Here is a 17,112-nt window from a genome sequence, read left to right as displayed (position 1 = left end):
TCTCCATCGTCAACTTTCCAATCTGATCCAAGCTCAAGAGATGCATCAATGTACTTTGGATCCTTTTGCTGGAGCGTGAAACAGATCTTCTTTCCCTTTCTAAAAAAGCAGACACATAATCATTGCCTGTGAAGGCATTCATTCATACCAAAGCCTTCTTGATTGGAACAGAAAGGTCACAGCTGTCAATATTAAATACATTTCTGCTGTTTCCATGACGATTATCCAGATATACGCCATGTTCAGCCTCAGGAAAAAGTGCCAGTAGAATAACTGGTATATCTGATCAGTGTCTACAGATGGTGAATGTGCAATGACAGGACTGGGACTGGTCCTGTCATTGTGCATTCACCATCTGGAGACACTGACATACCTATCAAGTTATACCATGTTTGTTGAGGTAGCTTTTACCTGAATGGAGAATGGGACTTGTAACCTTCTATATACAAATGAAACTAGAACGGGCACTCGGTAGAGCGCATACCTTCGCCGCAGCTACTGTTCTGTACTTGGCATGGGAGTGTAGGGAACAGAACAGTGAACAGTTTGGTGCTGATTTCATGCAAATCGGATAAGAATTGACCGAGTTATGACAAAAAACGCACATTTTGCAAGGTCGTGACCCCCCTGACCTTTGACCCGATTGCTCCCAAAATCTAATCAAATGTGTCCCGTATAATAACCAATCATCCCACCAAATTTCATGCAATTCGGTTGAATACTTTTTGAGTTATGCGAATAACATACACACACACACACACACACACACAGACATACAAATAAATACACAGCGATCAAAACATAACCTTCCGCTTTTGCGAAGGTAACAACAAGTCATAAAATATGTCTGGGTACTACAATGAAGCAGGTAAAATTAAAATGTTGCCCCTGAGATGGCACGATCAACAGGCAGATCCTGCACCTACAGGGTGTCAGCTACTGAAATATACCACTCGCATAGATTCCCCTTTCAGGTGACACCTCACCTCCATCTATGGCCTGACAAAAAGCAGTTATTAATTTTTAGCTCACCTTGAATGAAGTTCAGGGGAGCTTATGCGATGGCGCGTTGTCCATCCGTCAGTCCATCCGTCAGTCTATCACCATCAGTCCGTCCGTCTGTAAACACTTGAAACTTCTTCTCCGAAACCGCTGATTGGATTGCAACCAAATTTAGCACAAATTATATTTGTTGTGTTGTGACTAAAGTTTGTTCACGGCATTAAAAAAGGAAGGGCATCAGGAAGGGCATCCGGCCATAAAAACATTGCCTCAAACAGGGAACCATGATTGTCATGGGGCCCGCAAGGCTAACCCCTGCTCTAGCGATGGCCGAAAATGGTCTTAAAACGATCATTCATTCATTCATTCATTTAAAAAATCGGGGTCTAAGTGGGTTTACCAGGGTCAAAGTGGATCTAGGTTTGACCCCCAAAATAGGAATTTGCTTTTCCTCTGAAACTACACACACTATTTCGATGAAACTTGACCACAACCTTCATCAACCGTGATGTACCGAAGTTTGTTCACGGCACAAAGAAAGTCAAAGTCTAGTGGGGTCTATGAGGGGTCAAAGTGGGTCCAGGTTTGACTCCCTAAAATAGGTATTTGCTTTATCTTCTGAAACTACACACACAATTTTGATGAAACTTGACCACAACCTTCACCACCCATGCTGTACCAAAGTTTGTTCATGGCATTAAAAAAAATCTGCCCCTTTCGGGGTCTATGGGGGTGGGAGGGAGGGGGTTGCCCCCCAAAATAGGTATTTGCTTTCTTCTCAGAGACGACACACACAATTTCGATGAAACTTGGCGTCATCGGGGGGCGGAGAATAATATATATAGTCGTATCCCGGGGTTAAGACCCTGGGTGACGGATGACCGAAACGAGCTTTAATTCCGAAGCGTACTTCGAACCATGACGGGATTGTCTTTGGCGTGCGCGGGAAAGGCCCAAAGCCATATCTAATCGGACGGCTGACACTGCGTTAATCTGAATCCACAAACACAAATACGGGACAAGCAAAATCCACAATACAAGAATGAAATGCAAAAATATAGGATTTAATGAAAATAAATGCAAAAGAAAAATGAAAGGCGATGTAAAAACAATAATTCCTAACGGAGATGTGTCCACTCAGACTAGTATACAAACAAGGGTAGAGATTAAATAAAAATGAATGATGTTCCTGTGGGCCGGCACTTAACCCTGGTCTCAAAGAGGGGGGTTGGTGTTCGTCGCCTCCCAACCAACGCACGGGAAGCGCACCAACATATGGTGCTGAAAACACCCAGGCGTGAACAAGCAGCCAACCGGCACTTCCTCGCTTCCACCGCCAAGTGAGATGCGGCTTTTTCCTCCCCCGAAAAGCACCACAGTCAACAAAACCCCCTCCTCCCACGTTGGAAAACTTTCAAAGCTCCGACACGTCTCCTCACCAGCACACCCAAGACAACAGCGCCCACTCGAGCCGAGAGCCAGAACGAGAGAAAATGAGACCACCTCCAACGAACACCAGGACCAGAAGAAGAGAATGCGACCGCCTTCAACGAACGCCAGCACCAAGAGAGACCAAGATTGCGAGACGGCTTATTTTTGGTCTCCTAGCTCTCGAATGTTCCACCGCTGACGTTACACTCTGTCTAATCACCGACATCCCATTACATCAGTTCATCGTCACGACCAATCGTCGTCTTCGGAGCGGGGCCTCACGGCCTTGCTTGACGCTCAATGATGAAGGTCGAGGCGTGGCCTCCCCGTCACGAGTCGTTGGGGGGGGGGGGGAGGGGAGGGGGAGGGGGCGGAGACTAATCTCTGTTCGGGAATGTTCGGATGACGTTGGGGTTTGCTTGCCGATTGGCAAATGTGCTGGGTTTCTATCGGGCTTGGCGGCGTGGTTGGCTAATGGAGCCCATCGCCTGGCCGGCTGAGTTTTAAAAGAACATGTGAGGGAAAAATCACAGGGAGGCAATACATACTGGGGATTATTAACCATAAACCCTATAATTAATTAGCACAAAACCACCCTCTTTATGGCGACATGCAAACACTCTTAACCTGAACATTTACCCTGCTTATGTACATTGGGATGGCTTCTTCTTCTTCGCGTCACACAGTCCATACTAAAACCTACACATTCTGAACTTTCCTAAGGTATTTCATGCCTACCACCACAAACGTAACAATATATATATATATATATATATATATATATATATATATATATATATATATATATATATATATATATATATATATATATATATTGTTGCGGACGCGGTTAAGATGTTATTATGGGCCGAGCGGATGGTCAACCGCGACCGTTACAGGATCCCCGATTGGCCCGACTCCCCCAACGTTGACCAGATCGCACCACAGATATTCAATTTGGAAACCTCTAAAGCGACCGAAAGAGAAGGAAGAGAGAAGAAGACAGAGTACGGAGGAATAACAGGATTTATTATACACACAAGCAAAAAGAAGGAGCGATCAAAGTTATTTACAAGCAATGGATGGAAGAAGCAGTCACACAGTGAATCGTTAGCTTATACTAGTCAATTTACTTAACCCCAGGACAACGATTAGGACAGACGACGTTCACACTTACACGGGGGATATTGCAGGCAGGTATGGCTTGAGGATGGATGGTTGTTTTGGGAGGCAATGGAGGGTCCAGCGTGGATTGCTGCCTGGCGCGTCCTTTTCGTGGCCTGCGGCCCCTTAGCTGCCCCCTTAGCTGCAGCGCAGCTGGTCGCACGATGGCTCGCACACACCTGCTCGTTCAGGCGTCTTCCGTCTCCCCAGCAACAACGAGCGACAGCAAGCAAGAGGACGGGGTCAGGGCAAGAGGACGGGGTCAGAGCAAGAGGACGGGGTCAGAGCAAGAGGGTGGAGTGCGTCCCGCGGCGGCTTATATTGGTTTTCTCACCGAACCTTCGCGCACTTTCTCGGGGGTTCCCGCTCCGCCCTCCCTTAGCCAAACCCCTTGTTCTGGGTTGGATGAGCGAGCGGGGCCGACTTACTCCTCCCCCCTATGACGAGGGGGGCGACCCATCTTCTCTAGCCACTCCCCTTGTTCGTAATGGCCGCAAATGGCGAAAACCGGTCAGCAGCTGCAGGTAAGGCGCCGTCACGTTGCACAGCAGTTCAGTACTGCAATAATCGGTTGCTGTCAACGCTCAAGTGGGGGAATCCCTGGCACTTGAGCTGCCATGGATCATCGGAGGGGCCTATGCTTTATTTCGTTTGATGCAATGCAGAGTCAATCTAGTGGGAAACACATATTTAGCCTACATAGAATAAGGAAATAAACTATTTAAAAAGATATATCGTGGCCTGTGTGTAAGTTTCATGGAATTAACTAGGAGGACGGCTGCGACCATTATTTACATTACGAGGGTGTTACACACAACAAAACCATACTTTTCACATTCGTTACACTTTCTCCAAAATTGTTACACTTCTCAAAACCGTTACACTTCTCAAATTCGTTACACTGCACCCTCCTTTCTTCAGGCCCGTACTCGGGCCTACAAAACTTTAACTTAGTGTGACACGTAGGTGTAATTCCCTCTACAATTAACCTGACCCTGAGTGTGACAATCTTAAAACACAAATAAGTATGTCCCCCTATTGCATTGCACCCTGTCTAACAGACTCAAGCCCACAGCTAACCGAATTACGGAATTGTTCTCAAACTATACATTTACGGTGGGGAGCATTATTTACAGTGACGTTATTTCTTATTTACAACGCAACCCAGGACCTGTGTTTTTTTCCTTTTTAGGGAACAAGAAAAAGAAATTCCTGTTGGGAGGGAGGAGACAGCACGCATTGCATCGATGCACCAGTACCAATACCACCAAAGCACCCAAAAGCACCAAAAGCACCACTCAGTGCACAGTCACGACTGTTCATAATAAACACAACAAAACAACTGGTGGTGGTCTTCTCTTTCTCTGCTGGGCCGATGTTCTTCCCGACGTCTTCTGGCTTCATGCGGCCTACTTGGAAATAATAAAAAGCACAACTTGTGTTCATTTTTATTTAGGGCCTCAGGGGCCAACTAAGGGTGGTCCACCTGTTTGGCATAGGTGCCACCTTACCGAGGTCCGCAAGCTAGATTCCCTGGCTACCATGGCCGGTCTCCAACAGAGGTGCCCTGCCCCAGAACCTGGGGTCCATCAAGTGGTACTTGGCCGCAGAACAGCGGTCCATAAAGTGGTACATCAACGCAATGCATGCTGGTTCTGAGAATCTCGTGCGCACAATGGCCATCTCACGCACGCTCCCCTCGGCGCCCAATGGCGCACAGGTCCTCAAGTGGGGAGACAAAAGGGGGGAAGACAAATGAGCGAGGGGTAAGGTCACAAGGGTACACGTCAATAAGGGCAATGCAGGGTGAAGTGCGTACGGAGAGCGAAGTGAGAAAAACTCATCCCTACCGTACGTCACCCCCCCTGTCACCTACACTACCCTTGCTCTTACCCCATATTTACAACAATTTACACCTTTACAAATCCGTCGCTACTGTCACGTCTTCCCCTTATTTCCCATACCAAATTCGTCTCCACAATCCCACTATCCAAAATTTGCCATCATCAATTCATCATCAATCCTCATAAGGAGGAAGAGATGGAACATCAAGCACAATGTCACACCCACGTCATGATGCGTCTCACAATCCAAAACATTTGCATCAAAAATAATTAAACATGGCATGGTGCGGAGTACCTGTCACCTCAGGTGAGTGGATGCAGATGGTGCGAGGAGACTCCAATCCTAACTATCCTCTAAATGACTTTAACACACTTTACACTACCCAGGGTCTCTCCCTGCCAATCCATTGGCCAACTTACACTATGGGTTCTAAAAACCAATTCCCATTGACCAAACTGTGGTGCTTCTCAATTTGGGGTCTCACTCCCCCGATTCATCTCCCGGTGCCCTTGCACAATTTCTGGCCTGTGATGTGTAGCTCTCCCAGCAGGTCTACCCACCTGCACACCTCCACCACTGCAGTTGCCACCCGAGCTTACCTAGCTCCTCACCCTAACCTAACTAACTGGGGAAGGCCCCTCCTGGCTCTGTCACCCCACTCGGTGCCCTCTGGCACTGGGCTACCCGGGTCCGTCCTCCGGATCCTCAGGCCCATCCACAACAACTCAACCGGCTCCCAGAGCCCACCTGCGGCCTCACCTGGCCGACATCCTCACAGTGGTGGAGTGCCCAAACCAACTACACACACTAACAGGCTACACGCCCAGCCATTTCCACAACACTAATGCACCCATCCAATCAACATTCTCTCACCCGCACCACAGATGCCAATATCCAACCACAATTTACCTATACCCTCTACCTAACACTTACACTACCCGCCCCGGGTATTCGTGATGGGGGTCCACTCTTCCCCCATTCACACCTTCACACCATCCACTCCACTCCACAATTTCCATCATACTCACTCCACGACCATCCATTCCAATACTCCATACCATTTATTCCATACACCTGTTCTCCATTCACCTGTCGTTGCACACCTGTGCAATCATACCTGGTGCCACCTGCACCCTCCTTTCTTCCTGGACCATTTGGTCATCACAATACACATCACCATCACTCACTCATACACTGCTCCATCCACCTGTCCAGTTGCACACCTGTTCAATCCTCAAACACACGGCATCATCTCAGCTAACTACTCCCCTCTGAAACTTGCGCTTCCCAGTCACCCCTTTAAACTATTGCGCTCCCACGTCATTATCATCCACACTAAACTACCTGCGTCCCCACTACAGGTGTCATTGTCACTAACTAATCTTAACGTTACCTAATGTCATCTTCTAGGGCCCTACACACAATATCCTAACCCACCCGGGCTAGTTTTCACTGCCATACACCCCATAAGCTAGTGCTCCTTTGCCCCCTCTGTGAGGGATGACAGAGTTGCCATCCCACCACATCGGGGAGGTCCTACTATCAATTTGGCACACCAAATTTCAGCCAATCAAAAATTTTGCCAATCATCTGCCAATCACCGTACCAATCATCAAATTTTGCCTTTTTCTAATTTTGGGTCCAAAACACTAACCTCATCACTCGTCTCCTTATTAGATCCTCTCGGTGCGCCAATTCCCTTCTAAAGCTCGGCTTCGTACAGCCGAGCAATGAATGCGGGTTGTTTTGTGCCAGCGGCTGGATACGTCCCGCATTCGGGGCGGGGGCTTACCCGGGCCGAGATCCCACGCACCACCTCGGCGTGGAGCCATCCAATGTCCCGATCTCGACCTGCCGGCACGTCTCAACAAAAAGTGGTCGCCATGACGACCCTTCCTATCGGGCTGCCCGCTCCGCCTAGTGGAGCACGGACGCGGCCGTTCCCAGCACGGCCCAGCGTGGATCGCGTACGGCGGTCCTTTTGAATCCGCCGTGGCTCGGATCCCCGCTGGTTTTCGCGGCACGCGAAGCCCGGCACGCACCGAGGGCCCGATTCGGCTATAAGTCGCTCTAACCGCTAACCCGGTTACCGTCGATGCCTCACCTGCATGCTTACACGCATACGCTACCCCTTTCTTGTTCATACCTCCAGCTGTTCCCATGCTCCTCGTACCTTTCCTTACACACCTCGGTACACTCATTCCGCTCACAGACTTGGTCACACACCTGACCACCGAACACCTTGGCACACATTCGTCGCTCGCACACCTCACCAACACACCTCTTCGCGCCCCTTCCTCGGTCACCTCCTCTGTGACAATTACAGGTGTGCTCTCACTCACACACCCAACCACGTGCCTCACGACCAACTCAAGTGTGCATTCCCACACACGCTCTACCATTCCAGGTGTGCATCCTTCCATGCCAGGTGTACATCCTCGCTCACCTGTCACAACCAACTCACGCTCCGTGTCACTCTCCCTACTTTCACCTCCACTCTCGGTCGCGCACTCACCCTTACTCTTGACAGCGCACTCTTTTCTCATGCCCCTGTCCGTTACACACCTTTCTCGCGCATCCTCTTGCGCACACTCTTTCGTTACATCCTCTGTAACTCTCACCACAGGCGTGCATTCTCCTTCACTCTTGACAGCGCACTCTTTCCCCATGCACCTGTCCGTTACACACCTTTCTCGCGCATCCTCTTGCGCACACTCTTTCGTTACTTCCTCTGTAACTCTCACCACAGGCGTGCATTCTCCTTCACTCTTGACAGCGCACTCTTTCCCCATGCACCTGTCCGTTACACACCTTTCTCGCGCATCCTCTTGCGCACACTCTTTCGTTACATCCTCTGTAACACTCGCCACACCGCGCTTCCATGTGCTCCCTCGCACACGCGCTACGACCGACTCACTCTCGACAGCACACTCACTGGTCGGCGCGCACTTTTTCCTCACACACCCATGGTCGGACATTCTCGCACACCTCTTTTTTCGCACACCAGACCTGTCGCACACTTCACCAACGGCCTTTCACGAACACCCGGATCCAAACCAATCCCCAAGCCGACTGAAGCTTTCCTCACATCATATACATTGCCGAATATTTCGCCACTCACCTTGGCACCTCGTCTCCGCACCTCTTTTTCCACCTGCAAACTATTTATTTGGTTAGTGAGCAGCACATCATGAGTTGAGCACCGACCTTGTACATATTCCATTACTTCCTCCTTTAGCTCCCTCTTAGTTTCTGTCCGTCACTTCTTAAATTCACTCACCTCTTCTTCCACTTCCTCTAATTTTTACTTCACCTCTTTTATTTCCCGGTGCGTCTCCTCAAGTTCGTCCTCTAAGGCTACCGTGACCGTCTCTAGGTGCATCCTCACCTGCCGGTCCTTCGTCTCCATTACCTCTGTCACCTCGTCCAACCTCATTGTCAGTCCCTCATGTACCATCTGACATTGCCTCTGTGTCGCTATCAAGTCATTTTTAATTTCTTTTTGTGTCGCCTTTAACCCTCCTAGTACCGCAGTGTTCCTTTGAACCTGCTCCACTAACTCAGTCTGTCCCTCCGTCAGCTCTTCTATTCCCCCTTGTAACCTCGCCGTATTATTCCTCACCTCTTTCTCTATACGCTTTTCGCCTCGCTTTACCTCCTCGCGTACCCCCGAGACCTCCTCACTTACACCTCGTCGTATCTCCTCTTTCATCTCCTCCCTCTCTTTTGTGGATGCTACCCTCATCTGTCCCAATTCATCCCTCTGAGCATCCAATTTACTTTCTAACCCGATTTTCACCTCTTCTATCTGGTTCCCCATTCGTTTGATTTCCCTGGCAGATTGTTCCCCTATTTCCCGCAATTTGTCCTCCATCCTATTTTCTAACCCCATTAACCCATTTTTCACCTCTTTTATCCCGTTGTCTAACCCCTCAAAATTATTGTCTAACTTCCCAAATTTATTGTCTAACCCCTCAAAATTATTGTCTAACTTCCCAAATTTCTTGTCTAACCCCTCAAAATTATTGTCTAACTTCCCAAATTTCTTGTCTAACCCCTCACCGGTACCCCTCGCTTCGTCCCTCATTGCCCCCATTTGGCCCTCTAATCGCTCACTATCAGCCCTCATTGCTCCCAATTGGTTTCCCAAGTCATTCCTCAGGTCTTCACTTGTCTGGACCATGAGCGCCTTTATTTGTTCCATAAATAGGCCCCAATCCATCGGCGGCGCTGCTACGGTCACGGGCGCGGCTAAATTTGGCGCCACAATAACCATGTGCGCGAGGCCGCCATTTTGTGTGTCTGATACTCTCTCAACCGCCTCCTCATTGCTCCCCTCCATTTGATCCTGGGTTACCCCTAACCCGTCTATCTCCCCCACCGACATCCGATCGCCTTGATTGTCCATGGCACGATCTCAAAATTCGGGTTTTATAAAACAAAATTTCGGCAGCTCGTAATTTTGACCAAAATTTTTTTTTTTCTACACGTTTTAAAAATTTGGTTCGGGCCTCGTATCCCACTCCTAGACACCAATTGTTACGGACGCGGTTAAGATGTTATTATGGGCCGAGCGGATGGTCAACCGCGACCGTTACAGGATCCCCGATTGGCCCGACTCCCCCAACGTTGACCAGATCGCACCACAGATATTCAATTTGGAAACCTCTAAAGCGACCGAAAGAGAAGGAAGAGAGAAGAAGACAGAGTACGGAGGAATAACAGGATTTATTATACACACAAGCAAAAAGAAGGAGCGATCAAAGTTATTTACAAGCAATGGATGGAAGAAGCAGTCACACAGTGAATCGTTAGCTTATACTAGTCAATTTACTTAACCCCAGGACAACGATTAGGACAGACGACGTTCACACTTACACGGGGGATATTGCAGGCAGGTATGGCTTGAGGATGGATGGTTGTTTTGGGAGGCAATGGAGGGTCCAGCGTGGATTGCTGCCTGGCGCGTCCTTTTCGTGGCCTGCGGCCCCTTAGCTGCCCCCTTAGCTGCAGCGCAGCTGGTCGCACGATGGCTCGCACACACCTGCTCGTTCAGGCGTCTTCCGTCTCCCCAGCAACAACGAGCGACAGCAAGCAAGAGGACGGGGTCAGGGCAAGAGGACGGGGTCAGAGCAAGAGGACGGGGTCAGAGCAAGAGGGTGGAGTGCGTCCCGCGGCGGCTTATATTGGTTTTCTCACCGAACCTTCGCGCACTTTCTCGGGGGTTCCCGCTCCGCCCTCCCTTAGCCAAACCCCTTGTTCTGGGTTGGATGAGCGAGCGGGGCCGACTTACTCCTCCCCCCTATGACGAGGGGGGCGACCCATCTTCTCTAGCCACTCCCCTTGTTCGTAATGGCCGCAAATGGCGAAAACCGGTCAGCAGCTGCAGGTAAGGCGCCGTCACGTTGCACAGCAGTTCGGTACTGCAATAATCGGTTGCTGTCAACGCTCAAGTGGGGGAATCCCTGGCACTTGAGCTGCCATGGATCATCGGAGGGGCCTACGCTTTATTTCGTTTGATGCAATGCAGAGTCAATCTAGTGGGAAACACATATTTAGCCTACATAGAATAAGGAAATAAACTATTTAAAAAGATATATCCTGGCCTGTGTGTAAGTTTCATGGAATTAACTAGGAGGACGGCTGCGACCATTATTTACATTACGAGGGTGTTACACACAACAAAACCATACTTTTCACATTCGTTACACTTTCTCCAAAATTGTTACACTTCTCAAAACCGTTACACTTCTCAAATTCGTTACAATATATATATATATATATATATATATATATATATATATATATATATATACATATATATATATATATATATATATATATATATATATATATATATATATATATATATATATATATATATATATATATATATTACAAGTCATAAAAGAAGATATATATTTATATGCTGTATATATGAACACAGAATCTATGTGTATGATGAAGATAATGTAGCTATTATCAGCTATAAATAACAAAGGAAATACTGATGAAAGGAAAACAAGATTATTATTCTCAAAGTATCTAAAAGCACAAGTAATCATAAGAATGTCATACTCCCTACCAGGCCGTGTTTGACTGCGTCGTCAATTCTCTCAAGAATGTCTTCAACATCCTCATTGTATACATGCTCTTCATGTTCATCTTTGCTGTCATTGCCGTTCAACTCTTCAAGGGGAAGTTCTTCTTCTGCACAGACAGTTCCAAAGGGACGGCACAGGAATGCAAGTAGGTTTTTGAGCCGTCACAGCTTGCAAAGGACTGGCTTTCTATTCCCACTGATTCCTGCACAAAATGTGTGCGTCGTTTTATTCCTCATAAGCACTCGACGGAAGTATTGTATTCATCTTATTCGTTTTCGTGGTTAAGCATTTATACTGCCTCTTTGCAATGAAGAGCTCTGTCAGCACTGCTATGATTGGCTCTGGAATTAGTTTTTCTCACCACAATGGCATTGTCATAACTTGCACTCGGTCCATCTCTGAACATTGGTTGGCAATATTAAAAAGATGACTTTTAATTTTTCACCAGTACGTTGTCGTTAAGGGTATCACATGTTTAAAGTTTGGCTTGTCTCCCTCCCCCATCCTTGTAGGGGCTATTACCTGAAGTATGAGAGAGACAGTGTCAAGGTTGCGAAGAGAGAGTGGAAGAGGTTTGAGTTCCATTACGACAATGTCATATGGGCTCTTCTTACCCTCTTCACCGTCTCTACTGGGGAAGGTTGGCCAAAGTAAGGCTGCCACTAATGATCTCTTGTCCAATGACTACACTATTTATTCATCATAAATCTCTCGTTTTTTAGATTAATTTAAGAATCGATTTCAATTTTGGTTAAAGTTGCCACCCCGGTAACACCGAGGGTGATTAGCTGCAAATAGGGTTTATGAAAATACTAAGCTCCAACCCTCTTCTCACCATACTCGCACAGCTGTTTATCTTCTCCCCCATCGTCCTTCCTTCCTTCCTTCTCTCAAGTTTAATTTTATGAACTTGCACCTCTCCACATTTTCCCTTACCTCTCCTCCATATCTAAAATATGCAGGTTAGTCCTTTGTTTTAATCAAAAATGAAATGTTTTTTCTCCAGTGTATGCAATTAAACATAAGCCTTGCCATTAGGAAGTGATGTAAAAATAGAAATAGGAATGAACCTGAGCTTACACTGTATTGAGACAAGTGCTCAAGCTGAGACAAAATCAAGACCAGCCAATTTGTGAAATCATTTCGGAAGAACAACCTGATAGAGGTTAAAAAAGGCATCTGGAGAGCAAGGATGTCCTGAGACTGTACCCTTTGATGCCACCTCAGGGTCCTGATGCACTCAGTGCAGGCAACGGGTGAGGGACAAGGCCCGAGCCCCAGCTACCGAATGGAGATGTCTATCTTCTACGTTGTTTTCTTCATCGTCTTCCCATTCTTCTTTGTGAATATATTTGTGGCTCTCATCATCATCACATTCCAAGAGCAAGGGGATAAAGTCATGTCTGAGTACAATCTGGAGAAGAATGAAGTAAGTGTTTATATTTTCTCTATCTCTCTGTCCCTTCTTCCCTTTTTCTTTCTTCCTCCCTCCCTTCCTCTTCCAATTTCTTCCTCTGGTTCTTTCTTGCCCTTGCCCTTCCTCTTTTTCCTCTTCCTCTTTCTTGCTCTTGTTCTTATTCATTCTTCTTTTTGCTTACCATTGTTCTTGCTCTTACTCTTTATTCCTTTTCCTTGCTTTTACTCTCTTGCTCTTCCTCTTACTCTTTATTTTGCTCTTCTCTCATCCTCTTCCTCTTCCCCTCTCTTACTCATGTTGTTGCTCTTCCTGTACCTTCCTCTCTCTCCCTCAGTTTATGCCTTTCCCTCACCTGCATTTACTGTGTGTGGTCTAGAGAGCATGCATCGACTTTGCCATCAGTGCCAAGCCCCTTACACGCTACATGCCTCAGAACAAGGCCTCCTTACGCTACCGCATGTGGCGCCTGGTTGCTTCTCCAGCCTTCGATTACTTCATAATGACAATGATTGCTTTGAATACCCTAACACTCATGATGAAGGTGCGAATATCTTGCTGGTACACCTCATACTATTTTATTCTAGTTTAACTCTGATTTTGATCGTCCAACCACTAAGTGCCCACATCGAGCTGATAACCACCTATTTATTCATGGAGATATGCTCAGTGTTGTGCCTTGCTTAGTTCTTCAGCAAGGTTCTTCAACAAATTGTTTGAACAGCATTAGGCTATCAAGACTATATATATATATTGTTGCGGATCTGCCGCCGGCCTTCTCCCCTTATCAAGGGGGGATTAATCCCCTTGTCTTTACTAGCCTGGCGCGACCCGAGACCTATTACGTCCCTTCCGGACAGCGCCAAATAGGGTTTCGGGACCAAATTCGCTCGTACCTAAGTACTAGCGCTGCCCTGGAAGCGAGGAAATAAGCCTCGCTCGAACCACGTGTGATGGTGATACGCCGAGCGGTTTGCGTACACGTGATCCGCGCCGTTATAGATAGTGGAACCCGATTCAAGCGGTTTTACCCGGTGCCACGCTTAGTCAATGGAGAAATCACAAATATGATCAAATTCAGAAGAAACGAAGAACAAATAGATTTAATTATTATGCACGTATTACAGCTCAGGACGAAGAGACACAGGGCAACTTAGACAGTCTTATGCGTAATACCCCAGGGACAAACGGGCCCGTCTCACTCACACTCACACGGGGATTGCAGATGGGCAGGATGATGTTCACCAGCACTGCGGTGGTCATCCAGGATCGGCCCCGTCTCACTCTCCACGGTCACCGGCACGTCCCGTGAAGATGAAGGTGGGCGAAAGCAGGAACTCGTATCGTGTCACTCGAACAAATGGGTAATAATCTCGGGGCGAATGGTAGAGGGCGGACTTTGCGCGGCTGGCGGTTATTCAGCCACGTTCACTCGCTTTGGCTGAACCGCGCAAGTTATAACCGCCCTGGCTGCGCCCACGTATTCCTCATAACCAAGTTCATACAGTGCGAATGATTCTCTTCAAGTGCGTCTCCCTTCTCAGAACTCAGAAGTCACTCCAGCGCACCTCTCCCATAACTCTGGGGGCTCCCGACTGAACTCACGCGCAACTCAACTGAGTACTGACGAGCGCCTCTCCCATAACTGGACTCTGACGAGTTCCTCTCCCTTCTCATAACTCAACTCACGAACTCAACGAGCGCCTCTCCCTTCTCATAACTGGACGAGTGCCTCTCCATAACTGGACTGAGATGGGGGCTTTGCGCGATCGGTTTTATTGCCACGCCCTTAGCCCGATCGATGTTCCAACCACGCCCTGTGACGCAGTGCTGCAGCCACACGCTGTGAGGCCCTGATTGGTGACTCATGCTTACCGTCCCACTGCTGCCGCGCCGAGCTCAACCCTCCTCCACCTGCCCAGGCCTACCTCGTGTTAACTCGACTCGTGAGCAACCAATGCTTAACAAACTGGATCGAGCCTGTAGAGGTGGAATGGATTGTAGAAGTAGGGCCTATCCTCCTGTCTTTACAACAATGCAGGATTAACACTGGAAGGGGCCTACTCTCACATATACTAAGACATAATTATACTACAAATGAGGCTACATGTTGCTCCTGTGACTAACTATGGGGGGCAAACCTTTAACCTTTATTAAGTTTACTGTACAATCTCAAAACCGCAGCTATATATATATATATATATATATATATATATATATACATACATACATACATACATACATACATATATATATATATATATATATATATATATAAATATATATATATATATATATATATATATATATATGTGGGGAACCACTTCTTGATCGTAACAGAAGTTCACCAACAGATTGAGATTGAGAATGACGAACTTTATTAAATACCAATTAATACAGATCTGGAGGAAAAGGCAGACGTCTACAGCACGAACCACCCGTCAAGCCAAATCTGCCTTCCTGGAAATACATTGATTCACAGTTCACTTATATAGGGACACGCTTTATCAGAGAATCTCCGCTAGAGTCCGAGAAGACAAAGGAACTGGCAAAGGTTCCTCCCACCGTCATCCCCAGTGCGCCGAGCCCCCACCGTCATCCGTCCTTTCATCTTGGGGGAGTGAAGCACGCACCGTCAGGATCCGGACCAGATGTGGTTTCAAGGCTCCGAGGTGACAGAAAATATAACTCACCGAAAGGGGGATTGCATTCTTGGTTCCGATAAGACCATAAAGTAAATGAGGGCGTTCTGATGAGTTCCAGGTGTTAAATGTACCTTCAGTTCACATTTCTCATTTAAACATAAATTCAAAGCATATTTATTGTAACTCAAGCGTCACTGTGATTATACGAAATATAGTTAATGTTTTGGCAGTTTATCAAAGGTTTTATGTCTACGATTCAAGCATCCTACGTAAAGTTACACATTCCACGCGCATATTATCCATTTTCCTGCCCGCGGCTTGAGGCGCCGTCTGCGGAGAAGAGAGAAGGTTTATGACTTAGGCTTATCTAGCTTTCAAGGGGCACACGTATACAATGAGGCCAGACGTTCAGCACAGATGAAGCGAGTATTTTCTCATTTTAAACTAAAGCGAAGCGGCAACCTTTTATTAACTTTATGAAATAGCATTTTTAAACAGCATTTATAACATAACATTTTAGTCAAACGACATCCATAACAGGGCATTAAGCAGTAACAAATCTGCGACCTGACATCCCTTCCTCTTGTCTCGTCGAGACAAAGTATCTCAAGAGACAACGTGCCGCATCGGGCTTTATTGAAAGACAATCGTGTAATGCGGGTATCTCCCAAGGGCATACCGTGCGCACATAGCGCCTCGCCCGTGCATTTGGGGAACGTGTCGTGTGGTGCGTGCTTGGAACCTGAGGGCGGAACGTGTCGTGTGGTGCGTGCTTGGAACCTGAGGGCTCAGAACATGAAAGTCCATTAACGTTTCGGATCCACAACGAAGGCGTCTGGTCCAGATGAGGTTCTGCCCCGCCAGAGGGCCAACAACCTCCCCTGCGGAACTTGCTCCCCCCACCCTTTGCAGACGCGGTCCTTGCAGATCTTCGAAGTTAATCAACGATCATGCCCATGAGATCTCTCACGTGCTGCTGTTCTGGGGAATACATAATGTCGTCAGTATCTTGTGTCTCATTTTCCTGGTCAGGGTACAGAGCGTAAAAATCCGATTCACTTGAAGCATTTGAACTTAAAACATTTGAAGCAAAGAGAGGGACTTCCTTTATGTCAAAGTCTCCCATGGACGCCTGGTCGGCTTGCGGGTCTAGGATATCCACGTCGGGTCCCTCGACTGCCAGACCCAGCATCGCAATCAGATCCATAGTTGGGTCGGAAGGGGGTGTACAGCTGTCAGCTTGTAATACATAAGACGCGTTAGCCAGTACACGCAAGGGGTTTACAGCACAAGTATCACAGTCATCACAAACATCAATACAGGCAGCAGCCAGTTCCCACATGGGATTTTCAACACAAGTATCACAGTCATCACAAAATTCAATACAATTTTCTGGAGCGCCGGTCACATCTGCCTTGTTGAAGGACCCATTCAGGTCGACGGCCTCTGTGGTCAGAACCATAGTCGTTGTCGGCGGCTTCTTCACTTTCCATCCTGTAAAATACTT

General features: G+C 47.4%; 1 protein-coding gene across 1 annotated transcript in view; it reads left to right on the top strand.

The window, feature by feature from the left end:
* Window positions 1-17,112, top strand: part of LOC137438368 (voltage-dependent P/Q-type calcium channel subunit alpha-1A) — a 387,802-nt gene that overhangs the window by 262,969 nt on the left and 107,721 nt on the right. The window contains exons 27-30 of the mRNA XM_078767016.1: window positions 11,531-11,691; window positions 12,059-12,196; window positions 12,774-12,975; window positions 13,340-13,504. Coding sequence (XP_078623142.1) covers window positions 11,531-11,691; window positions 12,059-12,196; window positions 12,774-12,975; window positions 13,340-13,504 — 666 coding nt within the window. The remainder of the gene's footprint in view (window positions 1-11,530; window positions 11,692-12,058; window positions 12,197-12,773; window positions 12,976-13,339; window positions 13,505-17,112) is intronic.

This window comes from Myxine glutinosa, chromosome 13, assembly GCF_964187855.1.
Source record: "Myxine glutinosa chromosome 13, kmMyxGlut1.1, whole genome shotgun sequence".
In the NCBI taxonomy this organism is placed as follows: Eukaryota; Metazoa; Chordata; class Myxini; order Myxiniformes; family Myxinidae; genus Myxine; species Myxine glutinosa.
This window is presented reverse-complemented; position numbering and strand designations above follow the sequence as displayed.